Here is a 15,842-nt window from a genome sequence, read left to right as displayed (position 1 = left end):
TCTGGAATTTTATCTAGAATTAGCACTTTTTATTTTTATTTATTTATTTTTTTTAGTTTTCATTTTTTTTGTGGTACGCGGGCCTCTCACTGTTGTGACCTCTCCCGTTGAGGAGCACAGGCTCCGGACGCGCAGGCTCAGCGGCCATGGCTCACGGGCCCAGCCACTCCGCGGCATGTGGGATCTTCCCGGACCAGGACACGAACCCGTGACCCCTGCATTGGCAGGCGGACTCCCAACCACTGCGCCACCAGGGAAGCCCTAGAATTAGCACTTTTTAAAATAATAATTCACTTGCATTTTGATTACCTTTTAATTCCTTTCCCTATGACTCTTCACAGATATTTGACTGAGCAATCATAACTTTAAGCTTTTTCATTGCTCTAAAACATGAATACCCTGGGCCTGGGTATTCTTACGTAAAACAGCTGAGTACTCTTTCACTCTCTCCCACCTCTTGTTTTGACATGAAATCCTTCCTAGCTGTTTTCCCATTTCTTGTTTAAAGGTTTTTCTCCTTGATAGAGACTGTGGAATCAGAATAAGAAGTAAATAATTCTACTTGTGTCTTTGTACCTCCCCTCCCATTTTTTTGTCAATCATTTCCTCCTTCCCACTGCTTCTGTAACTTGCTCATGTATTTTATTGAACTTACCACACTGTATCACATTTGTTACGTGGTCATCTCCCCAGCAGACTAGAAGCTGCTTAGATGGAAGCACTGTTATACACGTGTAAACCCTGATACCTGATACACAGCTGGCGGTATAGCACAGTGATTAAGGATGTTCATTCATTCATTCAAAAATATTTATTAATCAATTAGTATGAGGTTGCAGTTAACACAGTGCTGGAGACAGAGTTATGAGCAAGACAGATATGGTCCTTGTTCTCAATGTGTTCACGGTAGAATGAATGAGGGAGGTATACCTAAAGCCAATTACCAACACTAATATATTACTACAAAATGAGGCAGCATGCTATGCGGATTAAACGCAGGCCAGGGTAAAAGAGTTAAAAGTCAGCTGAGGAAATCAAAAGTAACATTATTTCAACAGTGGTAGCTGTCACTTGGACCAGCTTCTTTTGCTGGCATATCTATTAGAAAGAACACCTCCGCAAGCCCACAAAATAAAAACTCAAAGGAAATGCTAACTGGTGAGAATGTCATATCTTCAGCTGACTTCCTGTCTTCTTTTTTGAGCTCCTGTTCTCTGTATATGAGTCATATATTTTTTTATTTCTGAATGAGCTAATTATAAGGAAGCTTGTCTGCTCTTTGCCTCCTGCCCTGCAGTGCTGAGATCGGCTCTTCGAGCGTGGCTGCAACCGTATCCTTTTCTTCCATACAGGTTTCCTGTTACTCTAAGAATTTTCACTCCAAACGGGTCTCGTGAGCCTGGCTCAAGCTTTGGAGTCAAATAGACCTGAGTTTGATTCTCAGTGCAATCACTAATTATCTTTGTAACTAGACGTTGGCAAATTACCTTCTCAAGGCTCCAGTTTTCTCCAAATACCGTATTCTAAGGCATATATATGGAATCTAAAAAAAAGAAAGAGGAATGGTACTGAGGAACCTAGTTGCAGGGCAGGAATAAAGCTGTAGACATAGAGAATGGACTTGAGGACACGGGGTGGGAGGGGGAAGCTGGGGCCAAGTGACAGTAGCATCGACATATATACACTACCGAATGTAGAATAGCTAGTGGGAAGCAGCAGCATAGCACAGGGAGATCAGCTCCATGCTTTGCGATGACCTAGGGGTGTGGGATAGGGAGAATGGGAGGGAGGCTCAAAGGGGAGGGGATGTGGGGACATATGTATGCATGTGGCTGATTCAATTTGGTGTACAACAGAAGCTAACACGGTATTGTGAGGCAGTTATACTCCAATAAAGATCAATTTAAAAAAAAAGAAAAAAGCACTGTTGCAAAACAAAACCAAAAACAAAAGCTCCAGTTTTCTCAACTGTAAAAATACTTCCTAAGATTGTTTGCAAATCAGGTGAGATAATTTATATAAAGTATGGAGGGAGTTCAGTACCTGGTTTTCAGTATATGATAGCTTGGCCCACTCATTATACATATCATCATCATTATAATAGGCAGGAATCAGTGTTTGTGGAATTGAATTATTCTTTCACATTCTTGTTTCCACTGTCATTGTTACATGTGTTAAGAACTTTGTAATAACCAGGAGATTTTATTACTAAGAACACCTTTTAACCACTGAAGGGAAGTGTTTTTATTTCTGTGGGTTTTATTTTGTTTTGTTTTGTTTTCAGCATTATAGTCCATCCACATTTTCAGTATTGTTTCCCTCTCCATAATCATTTTGCACTAAATTAGTTTATTCAAGCACTTAATTCATCAAAAAGTTCATCTTGTAGGAATTTACAGTGGAATATATCCACTACATGCTCTAGCCAAAAAAAAACCACGAAAGATTGAATGCTGAGTTGATAATCCCCTCCCCCCCACTCACTCACTCCCCCGCCTGACCTGGTACTTGATTCAGGATAGCCTGAGAATCACTCCGCCGATTCTGACAGTAATGTGTAATGTGTCCCATCCCGCCAACGTATTTAGATGGGCAAAGGATTTACTCTGTTGCGCTTTGGGAACTGTTTACTCATACGTAACAGTACATATCAGACAGATTTGCAAAAGTAAGATGTTTCAATTCTGTTTAAGAAAAGTTACAGTCCTTTCATTTGTAGAGTGAGTCTGGACAAGTTTACACAGTGGCTCAAGAACTAAGTCCTATCTTAAGTAGCATCATTGGAACAAAGCAAGTACACACACACACGCACACACACACACACCTTAAGATACTCCCAATACAGTATAAATAAATGCACATATATGTGAGATAAATATAAAATAAGGATCACTAAATCAAATTATGAGTTAAGTCATTACTTTTCACCTGTAAAATGGCTAAGACAGGGGAAGGGAGATGCTACTTTCTGAAAACCTAATGTTTATTTACTTTTTTGTTTTTTGCTTATGGATCAAGACAGAAAGGGATGCCACAAAAGTTCAGCCACTCTGGCTAATTTGCAAGCCAATGAATGCATGCTCTGTCCCATCTCAGGCCTTTGAAGCTGTTGTTGCTCAGTGGGGAATACCTTCTGCCTCCACCTGTTCAGCTAACTGCTACTCCACCTTCAGATTCAAGCTTAGGTGTGAAAGTCTACCCTCCTCACCCCGTCACCAGCCCCACCTCAAGGTGGCCCTCCTGCATGGTTTCAATGCCTTGTGTTCAAGCTTAGCTAGGAAATCCTTATAAATTGGATTAAAATTACTAGATTCCTCTTCTCTTTACTCTAATCCATTGATTTCAAGACCCATGTCTTGTGCACCAACACACTTAGAGCCTAATGTAAAATAAGCACAAAAGATTACTGAATATATATTCAATATATAAAAAGTATGTCTATATAATTATCAGGACAGTTAAGAACCCAAGCTGTAGAGTTAAATATTTAGGATTCTGATGTGGTACACACCTCACTGCTTATGATCTTGGACAAGTTATTTAGCATTCCTGTGCCTCAGTTTCCCCATCAGTTAAATGGATAGAATGCTAATATCTACTTCATGAGATTTTTGTGATGGTCAATGAGTAAACGCAGGTAAAGTGCTTGCAGCAGTGACACACAGATTCAGAACTGTTACTATTATCGTCTCATGTCTGATTCTCTCACCTTTCTTTCACCTCCAACTCCAATCTCTCTTCTTTTCTCTTTCTCTCTCTCTCTCTCTCTCTCTCTCACACACACACACACACACACACACACACACACACACGCACACACAAGCAGGCTTGAAGGTCAGGATCCTTTGGTGGTCTCCTTAAACCACATTTTTGGCAAGCTTTGTTTGAGCTCTTGGAAAGGCAGTGTTCTTTGGGAAAAGAACACTGAGATAGAAATGGTCCAAATCCCAGACTGGCTTCTAAGGAATCTACTTCAAAAGAGAGCATTCCTTTGAATATGCTGGTTACTCTGTATGTATTTATTTTGTAAACAAAATAGCTTGTTAGACACATTGAGGTTTAACTCCACATTACAGTCCCTGTACTGCATTAGGTACCATTGAAAACTTGGAATCTATCTGTTTTACACAGGGAAAAGCATGCTAAAATAGGGGTCAGGGAATTAGGTTCTATAAGCATGTCTTGGAGGGGACACAATTAATCTGAGCCTCAGTAATGCATAAAATAAGGAGGCTGTATTTGATGAACTAACATCTGAAAATTCAATGATTCTATTTTGAGATAGGAAGAAGACATTCATAGGTATCACTCATGTCAAAGAGACAAAATGTACAAAATAAATATTCTTGTGAAGATGGGCCAATGGGGTAAAGGAGTCAGCAAAAACAGATGAGGAAATCATAGAAGACTCCCTAGAGTTTGTTGTACAAGATCTTGAAAGCATGATGAACATGAGTTGATGGACAGAAATAGCTCATTGACTTATTTCCCTGTTGCTCTAATATAGAAAAATGCATTTGAAAATAATGTATGTAATACTCTGATTTAAAGGAGCATTTAAACTCGATAGGTTTGGTCTGCGTTTTAAAGGGGCAAATGGGCATATCCTGGAGGAGAGGGCTGGGGAAGGACTTCCAAGGGGACAGCAGAGAATAGTATCTGTCAGTGGTTACGTAACCAAACCAGAAACCGTGAGGACAAAGGGATAAGCCAATTAACCGGGCTGAACTAGAATATTTCCAGTCTTCACTAGAAATGGCAGAGATGATATTGGATAGATGAGGAAAAAACCTTGCCAGATCACTTCAATGATAATGTGAGATTTTTTTGAAAATCTAAATTAGGGCCCTTGTGGGTTCTTGAACAAGAGTAAGAACAGTATGTAGCTAGCTGTGTATCAAGGACTTTTAGATTCTTAATTGAATTTTTATTTAAAAATGAAACTGTTTATTGTAATTTAAGTGTGGGAATAAGAAATGCAGATTTTATTTCATTTCTAAGGGCTCTTATATTTGTTTTTTTATGAGTGAAGAATTGTTTTATTGTACTTTTTAAACTTTTATTGAAATATGGTTGATTTACAATGTGTTAGTTTCAGGTATACAGCAAAGTGATTCAGTTTATATATATATATATATATATATATATATACACACACATACATATATATGTAACTGAATATGTATATATATCTTCATATATATATGTATATATAGATATATCTTTTTCAGATTCTTTTCCATTATAGGTTATTACAAGATATTGAGTATAGTTCCCTGTGCTATATAGTAGGTCCTTGTTGGTTATCTGTTTTGTATATAGTAGTGTGTATATTTTAATCCCAAACTCCTAATTTATCCCTCCCCTCCCCTTTCCCCTTTGGTAATCATAAATTTCCTTTCTGTCTGTGAGTCTGTTTCTCTTTTGTAAATAAGTTCATTTGTATCATTTTTTAGATTCCACATATAAGCAATTTCATATGATGTTTGTCTTTGTCTGACTTCACTTAGTATGATAATCTCTAGGTCTATCCACATTGCTACAAATGGCATTATTTCATCCTTTTTCATGGCTGAGTAATATTTCATCCCATATATGTGTATGTATATATATGTGTGTGTGTGTTTATATATATATTCTTTATCAATTCATCTGTCAATGACACTTAGGTCGCTTCCATGTCTTGGCTATTGTAAATAGTGCTGCTGTGAACACTGGGGTGCATGTATCTGTTCGAATTAGAGTTTTCTCCAGATATATGCCCAGGAGTGGGATCATACGGTATTGGAATAAGCATCATCTGTAGTTTATTTGAGATACAGTTGTTTCTTTTTCATTCTTAGATGCCATTTGGTTAGTCATGTTGCCTTAAAAATTGTCATGTTTTTAAATGTTTGCTGAAGTCTTACTTTTTGTTGATTTTTAGATTTCATGTATTATATGACAGCAACCATTATTTTTTAAAAAATCAAACCCTGTTGATATGAAATGAAGTTTTTTGTTGTTTTTGTGATGTTACCAGTTACTGTTAGTGGACATCACAGAAAAATGAAAACAGCTTAACCAATACATTTATAAAGAAATTCCAAGGAAGGAAATAAATTACAGATCACACCAAGAAACAAAACCCAATAAAAGGAAATGCCCAACTTTATAGGAACACAGATTTAAGCTCTGAAATATAAAAAAAATACATAAATTAGTAGCTTTTGACAATGCATTTCAGGGACCCTTTGCAATATATTTTAATATACACTTGCTACTGTGTTGTTTCCTCTACCTGAGGGCAAAAATCAGTCTTCTGTTTGTTTTTCAATACATTCAGAGTTGTCCAGGTTGGGATTTTTGGTCAGTAATAAATATTCTTATCTAAATGTAGGATTTTTCCTAGGAAGGTAAGAAACTGATGTCTGGTGTCACCAGGGTATTTTAACTGTGTAATAACTGAATTGTTATTAAGATCAAAAGGCATAGTAATAATTGCAGATAATGAAGTTCATGAAAGTGATACATATAAAAGTTAAAGAATCAAAATAGCTTCCCTATCTAGAACTTCCTTGAATAATCTCTGAGTTTCTTCATTTATTCCTGTGCTGCTTCCCAGAATATAGTTCTTGCTTATATTCAGAGGAAATGTCTCTTTCTAAATGTTTTTTTATGAAGAAAATATATTATGTGGTGATATGGTGGTAAGAAGTGAAATACTGACTCAGGGTTTCCCGATGGATGAAATTAATTTAGAAAAGAAATATACACAGAAGCAGAAAAGTTATGGGTATGAGACACAGTCGTCCACAAGTGCTATTATGTGGAAGGTATTGCTCTGGGCAGTTTCCTATGAACTCCTTCGAGGGAGGAGTTCATTGTTTGGGTTGCCTGTTGGCAAGAGCCTGCCACACTGCCCTCTGCTCCTTGTCTTACTGAGAGCACAGTGACCTGACTAAGTGCGTCATATCAAGCTCTCGTTCATGGAACATTCTGTAGGGAAACCGTGTTTGTAATCCCAACAGCACAGGACAGCAAAACTTTACTTCCTAGTACATAGTTTCTTTGGAGCCCAAAAGACAGGGTTGTTATTTCAAGGACATGTTTGCTTATTTAGGTGGCAGTAGCTTCCGCTAAGATGCTATCACCTCTGAACAAGGACACATTTATTCCAACATCAAATCTGCCCATCACAAACTGAGTCTAACAATAGCTTTCAACTGATGGGCATCTGTAACCTTTGGCCTTTTTCACATCGCGCAGGCTGAAAGCTCCAGCAACTATACCTCCTAACATTAAGAGGTTAAGAGTTCCAATTAACAAGTCTTGTGTCCATTTAAAAGCCTATCATTTTGAAGCATTCATTTTCCTTCCTGTAATTTCTCTAAAGAGAAAAGTAAAAGGAAATGATTTGACTCACAAACATTTTCTTCATCCCTATGAATCATTTATTTTGTAACTGGAAGTTTATACCTCTTAATCTCCCACACCTATCCACAAACACTTATGGATTATGGGGACATAATGTTATATAATAGCTTCATTCTTACCAAGTGCAGAAGTAGGGATTTTAGACCCTGTCCATGCTAAGTCTCTTTTTTACTGCTTTGTATTTCTAGATGACGAAGAATGGCACCGTGGAATCTGAAGAAGCTAGCACTCTTACAGTGGATGACATTTCTGATGATGATATCGATTTAGACAACACCGAGGTAGACGAGTACTTCTTTCTCCAACCCCTGCCAACAAAAAAACGGAGAGCACTGCTGCGGGCCTCTGGGGTGAAAAAGATTGATGTGGAGGAAAAGCATGAGCTACGAGCCATCCGCCTATCTCGAGAGGACTGTGGCTGTGACTGCCGGGTGTTCTGTGATCCAGAAACATGTACCTGCAGCCTGGCAGGCATTAAGTGTCAGGTAAGGATTGGGATTTCAAGGAATCCGAAGGCATGACATTATACACCAACCCCTAAAAAGGCAGTTGTGTTCCATGTAATGAAGTTTCCCACACGTGGAGGAAAATTCTGGGGTAAGGCAAGACACATGATTCAAGAAGAGAGAAATACTAATTCAATGACATTTAGGAATATATGTAATATTTATTTATATATATATATATATTAGTGAAAGGCAATCCAAGCTGCAGTTGTCAGTTGAAATTGTTTGCTCTTGGATTCATTTATTATGCAAACTTATTTTGTCTTCTTACAAGCATTTAGGGAGATCATGACATCGCTAACATTTAAAGTTTGTATTCTCTGATCCATCCATAAGTGGATGATGATTGCTTAGAGGTAGTGTAGATTAGTGGAAAAATTACTAGACTGGGACTTAAGAAAACTGAGTTTTCCTCCTGGCTCTGCCTTTTGCCACGATGTGAAATTGGCAAGTCAGGTAAACTTACTGGGTTCAGTTTTCCCACTTCTAAAATGAATGGGCTGGGCTAGATCAGGGGTTGGGAAACGATAACTCACAGGTCAAATCTAGCCTGCCACCCTGTTTTTGTAAGTAAAGTTTTATTGAAGCACAGCCATGTATTTTTTGTGTGTGTTTACATGTTGCCTATAACTGCTTTCATACTTCTACAGCAGAGCTTGAGTAGTTGTCGCAGAGACTGTATGGCCCACAAAGGCTAAAATAATTATTCTCTGGCCTTTTTACAAAAAAAGAGCTTACCAACCCCTGAACTAGATGCTTCTCAGGTTCCTATCCATCTATATCATTGGTGCGCCATGATTAGTTAGGGGTTTTTATTGTATGCAGAAACTCAACTTTTTCAATAAGAGCCTCTCAGGCAGACAAAAGGAGAGGACAGTTCTTATCAGTTGAACAGTTGCTTGAGGTAGATTCACAGAAAATGGAATCACAGGTAAGAAAGTAGCTATAGATTCTGGCTCGACATCTGCTACTACTTTTTGTGGGGACCAGGATGACTGTGCTAGAATCCACTTTCCCCTCTCTTGCATGGGAAATACCCCATGCTTGGATAAGGTGGAAAGAAGGGCAAGTTCTTTCTGGTTGCCTGTGCTCTGGTCTGCATAAAGGTGGAATCTAAGCCAGCAAATATCTTAGGAGTCCCTTAGATTGCCCAGAATTCCACTCATCACCTGAGTGAAGAGCTCAGTCCAACAACACTTGCTGAACCTAATCACTCTATCTACAGAGTCCAAACACTCGAATAATCATGGGATATTGATTAAATGAACATCTCCTTCTCTCCAGAAGCTTGTAGTCTAAGGGAGGGGTAGGCAAGGCCGGGGAGCCAGCAACTAAACAGAAATCCACCAGTCACCATCATGAATGTGCGTACGCATCGCAGCCTGCAGTTGCATACATGCATCACCTACCAAGGATCCAAAAGAATGAGAAGGTACACCAACGAGAGTGAATTATCACACTGCTTGATACTAAGGTGGTGTCAATCTGGACACCTTGGGCAGAGAAGTTCATTTTATAATAAGCAAAGAAAAACTCCTGGCTTGAATGAGGAATGTCATGTAATTTAGACTAAAAATAGCAGGTGGGGATGAGGGCAGTAAGTTTGTTTAAAACTGAGCCTGTGAGCTGGCATGCAGCAGAAAAAAAGGGAGCTTGGGGAAAGGACAGAAGCATTGAAAAAAATGGGAGCAAAATTAATGGGATGAAGAGAAGAGGGAAACGGAGAATGGCGACAGAAGGAAAGAAAGCACAGGAGGGATAAATGAACAAAACTACACACCATAACTCATTTTTATTTTGAGTATGGGTTTAAAATTAGGTTAACTCATATTCTAAGCCTTCACTTCCCTTTTTATTTCTGTCTGCAGTTTGATTGTCGTTTGTTCTGGCGTAAGTGGGTTTAAGTCATCCCAGATTTCAAAGGCTTTGCCCTGAGGTACTGGATTTTTATTTGATTTGTAAGAGTTCCAGGGGGCTAATCTGTGTTCTTCCCTCCAAGGTGGATCGAATGTCTTTCCCATGTGGCTGCACTAAAGAAGGATGTAGTAACACAGCAGGTAGAATTGAATTTAATCCTATCCGTGTCCGGACTCACTTTTTGCACACAATAATGAAACTTGAACTGGAGAAAAACCGAGAGCAGCAAATCCCCACGCTGAACGGCTGCCACGGGGAGATAAGTGCCCACAGTAGTTCCATGGGCCCTGTGGCTCACTCCGTCGGATATTCCATTGCAGACAATTTTGAGATTGAAACGGAACCCCAGGCTGCAGTGCTGCACCTGCAGTCGGCGGAGGAATTAGATTGCCAAGGAGAGGAAGAGGAGGACGGTAGCAGCTTCTGCAGCGGAGTCACGGACTCCAGCACCCAAAGCTTGGCTCCCAGCGAGTCAGATGAGGAGGAAGACGAGGACGACGAGGAGGAAGACGAGGACGACGACGAGAAAGGGGACAGTTTCGTGGAAGCTTTGGGTCCCCATGCCGAAGGGGTCCCTCTTCCTTCCGTCCTTTGTTACTCCGATGGCACGGCCGTCCACGAAAGCCACGCGAAAAGTGCTCCCTTTTATGCCAACTCTTCTACCCTCTATTACCAAATAGACAGCCACATTCCAGGAACTCCCAACCAGATCCCCGAGAACTACTCGGAAAGAGAGACTGTCAAAAGCGGTGCCCTCTCGCTGGTGCCTTACACCATGACCCCGGAGCAATTCGTGGACTATGCCCGACAAGCGGAAGAGGCGTACGGCGCCTCCCACTACCCAGCTGCCAACCCCTCTGTCATCGTCTGCTGCTCCTCTTCGGAAAACGACAGCGGTGTGCCCTGCAATAGCTTATATCCCGAACACAGGTCCAATCATCCTCAAGTGGAATTTCACTCATACTTGAAAGGCCCCTCCCAGGAAGGGTTTGGCTCTGCATTGAATGGGGACAGTCACATTTCAGAGCATCCTGCTGAAGATTCTTTGAGCCTCGCAGAAAAGAGCAGATTGCACGAAGAGTGCATCAAATCGCCCGTGGTGGAGACTGTCCCTGTTTAGTAGCTTAAGTTATTCTTGGACCAACTCCTCTCCTATGTAAAGCACTGTATTTAATTGGATTTCCTGGGCTCATCGTGGTTTCAGCTGAGGACCAAGAAAACTTGGACCGTGGTGAATCTTCCAGACTGTATTTTGTTTTCTCCCTTCTAGCTACGTGACTGTGCCGTTGCACAAATGCAGTCTCTATGAGGGTTTTAAACGATTTCAGACTGTTTTGATAGAAAATGCTAATTTTAAAAAAGCATATCTCACAGTTGCCTACCTGTGAAGCTGTGTGAAACCTGCCAAGCTGTGTAGATCAGAGCTCCAAGTTTTGGATTATCGGGCCTGTGCAAGATTGTTAACTAAGACTGGGAAATAATAAGATTTAGAGTCCTAATTTTCGATATATCTGAAGATGATGGTGACTTTTTAATGTAAAAGTAATTATTGTAAGAAAAAGATTTAATTGTTCCATGCGTATTTTATTTATGGTAGTTAGAAGTCATGTTTTGATGAAAACGAACAGCAGCATGTTCTTTTAAGCTGAAGACACATAGTTAGTACCACCGAGCATGCCCACATGGATTGCCTCTGGAATCCATTCACACTTTTATGATCGTGTCTGATCAAATTTGCAAATACTTTCTTAAGGGTGAAATAGGCCTATTTTTGCTATTTTGGACAAATAAATGAGTCTATATGTGCAGGTCCTTACACAGTTTTCTCTAAAGTTAACAGTTAGGACAATCCTCTGGTGAGGGTCTAGTTCATTGCCCTCCCTCAGTTGACTCCAGAGATGGAGGTAGAAGGAATTGCCTTTCTTTTTTAAACAGCATCATCTTGGTTCTTAGCTTGGACAGCACCTTCAAACTCTACTCCCCTGCATCAAAATGCACTTTAGTGCCCCTTCATGGTACCTTGTGAGGGGTGGGGACTAAGAACTCTTTGAGATGAAAAATTTTAAAAAAACATTTTTTAATCTGTAACTATTATAAGGTTCATATAATTAAATAGAGGAATCACCCAGTGATACTTTATGAAGGAAAAATGACCTGTTTTCCTTCACCACTCTCAAGACCTAACTCGGTAAAAGCAGAGGAGGCCGAGAAAACACGGAAGAGACAGAACCTCAGCAACCAGCCTTTTTCTACAGCGTGATCAATCCATCTCTACACAATGAGCGTATAATGAAATTTCCATTTAGTGACTAGCTGATTGAAGGGGGGGCCTCTACCCAAATACTCAACTAGGCCTTACTTTTCTGAAGCATTTTGATTTCTCTTGCCTGGGACAATTAGCAGAACAGTCCAGAATGCATTGAATACTTTCTAATTACCTCATGTTCTCTTATTAAAGGGGACAGATAGAAATAAAACATGCACTCCCCACCTTTAGATTATCTGCGCTTGGTTCGTCGGAGGACTTCTAAGATCCCGTTTTCCTGTAAATTAATTTAGGTAACTAAATAGTGTGTTCTACTTTTTTTTTTTTCCAATGCAATATGACTATGCTAAATCTGTTTCATATTTTTGACCTTCTACTATATCATTTCACACTTTATGCCTCTTTGAAATGTGGACATGCCTTGCTATTCAGTGACTGCATCGCTACTTATTTTTTATGTCTTTTAGACTTGGATGTTTGGAAATATGGATATAAATATATTGTAGATCTCAAGTCCTTAAAAAATACTATTTTATTTCACTGAACTTAAAAAATGTTTGATCTAGAGAAAGTCCTCCAATGGAAAAGTTTCTACTAAGACTTGATTTGGGGAAAACATGTTTACTTGGCAGCTCTTCCACTGTGCGGTTGGTTCCTGCCCCTACTCTACCCCACCACTGGGCCAAACTAGAACCATTAGTATTAACAGTACAGCAGCTTTGGGTTGGTCCTTATGGAGGTAGCAGTAATGAGGGCAGGGATGTTCCTTTTGAATGACAAGCCCTTTGGGCTAATCAGATTGGGGTTTTGCTCAAATCTTGATAGTATATCCCATGTTGTCTACAAAGTTACAGTTTTTAGTGCTTGATCTCCAAATTTTTCCCCCTATTATATAATCTAAAGAGCACAGGCCCAAAGAGGAAATGACAAGAGGCTATTGTTCCTTCATTTGAGCACGTGAAAGAATCATGTGTGCCATATTGGCTGGGCCATTACAAGCCTTTGAAGCAGCTACGTGTGAAGTATTCAGCTTATTCTTGGAACACAGTGTGGCAGAGTGGGGCAGAGGTGACTCTGGCTGGGCAGAGTTGAAGGGTAGGATGCCAGTCCAGATTCTGAAACGATGGATATTTAATTTAGTTCAGCTTTATTTTCACAAGAAGGTTGACACCTACTTGTTTATGTTTGGCTGGGTCTCTGTTTTGTAGCTTCATTTCCAAAAAGATGTTTAACCTAGAAACAAGCAAACAAACAAACAAAAACAGAGCTTTTGCCCCTATCTGTCCAACTGAGGTGGAAAGTCACTGCTACACAGAAGGATTAACCTTCCAGCCACAACAGCTTCTATTCCAAATGTTCATATACATAACCTAACCCCTAAACATCTCCCACAAACTACACACACAGATTACCTATTAAATCACCTCGGGACGTTGCACATGCATGCACACACACACACACACACACACACACACACATACATAGTAGGTGTATACCACACATTGGAGAATGACAGATTTTAGGCAATGGCCAGTAATGAGTACTGAATTTTTCCCACCCTAGCATCTGGTTGGGTTTTATGATCTAAAAATGTGGTTTAAAAATAAAGATAATTTTTAAAGCTATAGTTTAAAAATATTGGTTCAAAGTTGCAAGTAATACTAATGAGGGAATCATTTCATTGTCACTTCCTTTCCCAGAAAAGCTGAGAGAGCACTGTGTGCCAATGGACTTTTTTTTTTCCATTAATAGACCTTCTATTCAACAAAAACTGCCCACATGCCAGGAAAGCGCTACAGTTTTTCTAAGGTTTTTAAATGGGGATCAAGCTGGATGCAGCCAGTGGATTCTTCAGATCTTTATACCAAGACACAGTAACCTGACCTGCAGCTGTTGTATTGCCCCCGTAGTATAGCTGACCAAATTATAGTCTTTTTTGACACACAGCTTTTTAGTCATTCACTGTCAATGGCAAAGCTTCGTGCTTTGGTCCCTGTTGTTTTAGCACCAGCCCTCTACTTTTTATTAGGGCTTAATTCCCAGTTTATAATCCAGGCCAAATTGATTTGCAAGTCAAGTGGCTGGAGCAGCTTGCATTTCCTTTGTCATTCTAGGTTTCTTCTGGGAGAAAGAAGTCAATGAAAGAGAATTACTTAAGTTTTTCCCATCTCTTGATCATTGATTATAAAGACGTTAGTAAAATCCATTTGTCTCATGTCTTCTGGTTAATTGAAGAATATGGTTACTTTTTGAAAGCCAGTCTTTTCTTTGTGATGAAACTATATTTTTCCCAGAGTGCCAATCACATATAAAATGTGAAATTAATACTTACTAATTAAATTTTATTATTAAAATCTTCACAATCATATATGGCCCAGCAGTACCTCCCCCAAAAAAAGCTGAATTACAGAAACACTGGCCACAAATTAATCAAGAAAAAAGAGGATTATAAGTGATTGTGCTCTTTAAATTTTTATACTCCAACAGATGACTTCTAGGCAACATTCTGGTTTGGTTATCATTAAACAGGAAAATATATGATTTATTTTCTATAAACATATATCACTGATTCTTTGTTTAAACTTCTGAGATTGTTGTACAGGTTAAAATCCTTTGGTCTTGATATTTAGAATGTACTAAGTATCACTTCTTTCTTTTAACAAATATTTATTGAACACCTACTATGTTAGAGGAACTGTGCCAGGTGGTTAAAAAAGAGGAGGAAAACACTACAAATTCTAAGGGATTATGATAATGATGAAAAATGGAATGAAATAATCAAGCCCCATTCTAATCCTTTTAATCTGTGATTTTATAAAGTGATATTAGAAATAATGACATCAATTCTTGTCTAATTACATTCAAACTGCGACTAAAGAGAGAACGTCTTTTACCTAAATTAATGGAACTCAATGGACCCTCCTCCCCTCTCTCCCCATCTGAAATTTATGAATTAAATCTGGACTCAGCTAGAAGAACTGTAATCCAATGAAAAAGAGATTGTCAGATAATTGCTTCTTCCCTGTTAGACCTATGTAAGTGATGCTAAATTTATACCAACAAACTCCTACTGGACAGTTTCAAAGGCAGGTTGACTCACACATAACCCAGGAAACATTTCAGGAAAACTTTGAAACAACAATGTAGAACACCATCACTCTTCCTTCTATTTATAAACAGCCTGTCAAAATAGCTAAGCCTGAGTTCCTCGTTCCAAAGGCATTGCCTTGCAGCTTGTAGAAAACACATAGGTCATTCAGAGCCCTCACTTTTAGCCAAGGATACAAACCATTGAATTAGCAGGTAGAAAATTAACATCCTCAGAAGTTGAGACAGCCTTTTTAAAAGGTGCCATGAGCCTTCCATTTCTCCAAATACAGACTTAATCTTTCTCTTTAAAATGGCATCTGCTCCTTGTCTCCAAGACAGTTTAGAGTATGTTATTGTAGTCAGTGTATGAAATACCAACCTTAAATGGGAAGTACCTTCATGCTTTCTTAGGCAAGACTTAACTGTAATTCAAAACTGGAACAAATCTATGTATTCTTACCACAACCAACACCAAAAGCTTAAAGCCTTGATCACTCTTAGTTCTAACACAAATTTGCAACTACTGATTACATTATTCTTTCTGAGATCTGCTAACTTGAGTGACTTAAATGCCTAAGCCAAATGCCACAGCTTTGCACAGACAGCGCAGCTCATCAGATGTTTTCTGTAGCATTAAAGAATGTAAT

The 15,842-nt window shown here is 39.2% G+C and overlaps 1 protein-coding gene across 1 annotated transcript in view; it reads left to right on the top strand.

Moving 5' to 3' along the window:
* Positions 1-10,959, top strand: part of CSRNP3 (cysteine and serine rich nuclear protein 3) — a 69,140-nt gene extending 58,181 nt beyond the window's left edge. The window contains exons 3-4 of the mRNA XM_024736000.1: positions 7,605-7,901; positions 9,922-10,959. Of these exons, the coding sequence (XP_024591768.1) occupies positions 7,605-7,901; positions 9,922-10,959 (1,335 nt within the window). The remainder of the gene's footprint in view (positions 1-7,604; positions 7,902-9,921) is intronic.
* The last annotated feature ends 4,883 nt before the right edge of the window (positions 10,960-15,842 follow it).

The sequence above is a fragment of the Neophocaena asiaeorientalis genome, unplaced genomic scaffold (genome assembly GCF_003031525.2).
Source record: "Neophocaena asiaeorientalis asiaeorientalis breed wild unplaced genomic scaffold, Neophocaena_asiaeorientalis_V1.1 scaffold72, whole genome shotgun sequence".
Classification (NCBI taxonomy): Eukaryota; Metazoa; Chordata; class Mammalia; order Artiodactyla; family Phocoenidae; genus Neophocaena; species Neophocaena asiaeorientalis.
This window is presented reverse-complemented; position numbering and strand designations above follow the sequence as displayed.